This window comes from Mirounga leonina, unplaced genomic scaffold (assembly GCF_011800145.1).
Source record: "Mirounga leonina isolate KUSES-001 unplaced genomic scaffold, KU_Mleo_1.0 Mir_129, whole genome shotgun sequence".
NCBI classification, from domain to species: domain Eukaryota; kingdom Metazoa; phylum Chordata; class Mammalia; order Carnivora; family Phocidae; genus Mirounga; species Mirounga leonina.
The window spans coordinates 15,299,569-15,301,489 of NW_023270323.1; the positions used below are offsets into that span (position 1 = coordinate 15,299,569).

The 1,921-nt window shown below is 44.7% G+C and overlaps 1 protein-coding gene across 1 annotated transcript; it reads right to left on the reverse strand.

Moving 5' to 3' along the window:
* Nucleotides 1-218: 218 nt before the first annotated feature.
* On the reverse strand, nt 219-1,606 carry LOC118010401 (60S ribosomal protein L4-like). Its single transcript, XM_035004686.1, has one exon. It carries the CDS (start codon nt 1,552-1,554, stop codon nt 295-297), a length of 1,260 nt encoding a protein of 419 aa, XP_034860577.1. The 5' UTR covers nt 1,555-1,606; the 3' UTR covers nt 219-294.
* Between the last annotated feature and the right edge of the window lie 315 nt (nt 1,607-1,921).

Sequence of the window (1,921 nt, forward strand, 5' to 3'; positions counted from 1 at the left end):
ATTTTGATCAAGAAAGGATGCTGTACTTTGTCAAATGCTTTTTCTGCATCTGTTGAGAGGATCATATGGTTCTTGTTCTTTCTTTTATTAATGTATTGTATCACATTAATTGATTTGTGGATGTTGAACCAACCTTGCAGCCCAGCCACTTGGTCGTGGTGAATAATCTTTTTATTGTACTGTTGGATCCTATTGACTAGTATTTTTTTTTCCCCCCCCACTGGCCGTGATTGGGTCTTTATTCAAAATTAGCTGTCCAAAATGATTTGACTTTTATAGAATAAACCTAAGTTTTTAGGCAGTAGGCTTCTCCGCAGTGGGTTTCTTTTCTGCAGGCTTCTTCTCAGCTGCTGGTTTCTTGGTAGCTGCAGCCTTTTTCCCCACCACAGGTTTCTTCTGCTTCTTCACACCAATAGCCTTCTTTCCTTTCTTCCCTACCACAGGCTTGCTTGGAACCCCCTTCTCATCTGATTTGGCTTCTAAGGCTGCTGCTGCCTTATCCATTCGGAGTTTGTGATTCTTGGCCTGGTGAAGAATGGTATTCCGGCGCATGGTCTTTGCATATGGGTTTAGCTTCAACATGATTCTCAGGTTCTTCAGTGGATTCTTCTTCAGAACTCTGCGATGAATCTTCTTGCGTGGTGCTCGGAGGGCTCTTTGGATCTCTGGACTTTTCAAGATTCTGCTAAGATCTGTATTAAGCATCTTATGCATGGGAAGGTTGTAGTTACTCTTGAGGGAGGCAGCCTTACGCCAAGTGCCATACAGATCATCTAACTTGCGGAAAGCACTTTCAGTCCAAATGCAGAAACGTCCCACATGCCCACCAGGAGCAAGTTTCAAAATGTTCAGTTTGCTCACATTAAGTAAAGTAATTCCAGGGATGTTTCTGAAGGCCTTGATGATACCATTGTCTTCATTGTAGATGATGCAGGGTCCCCTGCGCTGGATATGACGACGGTTTCTCATTTTGCCCTTGCCAGCTCTCATTCGCTGAGAGGCATAGATCTTTTTGATATCATTCCAGGCTTTAAGTTTCTTAAGAAGCAGAACAGCCTCCTTGGTCTTCTTGTAGCCTTCAACTTTATCTTCAACCACCAAAGGAAGTTCAGGAACTTCCTCAATACGATGACCTTTAGACATGACCAGTGCGGGTAAGGCTGAGGCGGCCAGGGCAGAGCAGATGACATATCGCTTCTGTGTTGTGTTCACTCTGCGATGCCAACGGCGCCAGGTTTTGGTTGGTGCAAACATGCGGCCCCCACGACACATATTTCCAAAAGCACCCTGGCCAGAACGGTGCGTCCCTCCGCCTCGAACTCTGGGAATTCGAGCCACAGCTCTGCCAGTACCCCAAGATTCAGCACTGGTTTGATGACCTGCTAATTCACTGACAGCATATGGCTGTCTGTTGTTTTTGTGCAAGTTGGTGTGAACAAAGTTCACGATATCAGGTCGAATGGGAGCCTTGAACACAGCAGGCAAAGTAACATTTTTGCCAGATGATTCCCCCTTTTCGGAGTACACAGATATTAATGGACGAGCACACGCCATCGCGGGGAGAGGAGAGGGCCACGCTCCTCTCAATCCGGCGGCTCCTATAGGAAAAGCCTATTGACTAGTATTTTGGTGAGAATTTTTGCATCCATGTTCATCAAGGATATTGGTCTGTAATTCTCCTTTTTGATGGGGTCTTTGGTTTGGGGATCAAGGTAATGGTGGCCTCATAAAATGAGTTTGGAAGTTTTCCTTCCATTTCTATTTTTTTGGAACAGTTTCAGAAGAATAGGTATTAATTCTTCTGTAAATGTTTGGTAGAATTCCCCTGGGAAGCCATCTGGCCCTGGGCTTTTGTTTGTTGGGAGATTTTTGATTACTGCTTCAATTTCCTTAATGGTTATAGGTCTGTTCAGGTTTTCTA

Coding starts and splice junctions, on each gene's coding strand:
- LOC118010401 (XM_035004686.1), bottom strand. CDS start 1,554: ATGGCGTGTGCTCGTCCATTAATATCTGTGTACTCCGAAAAGGGGGAA.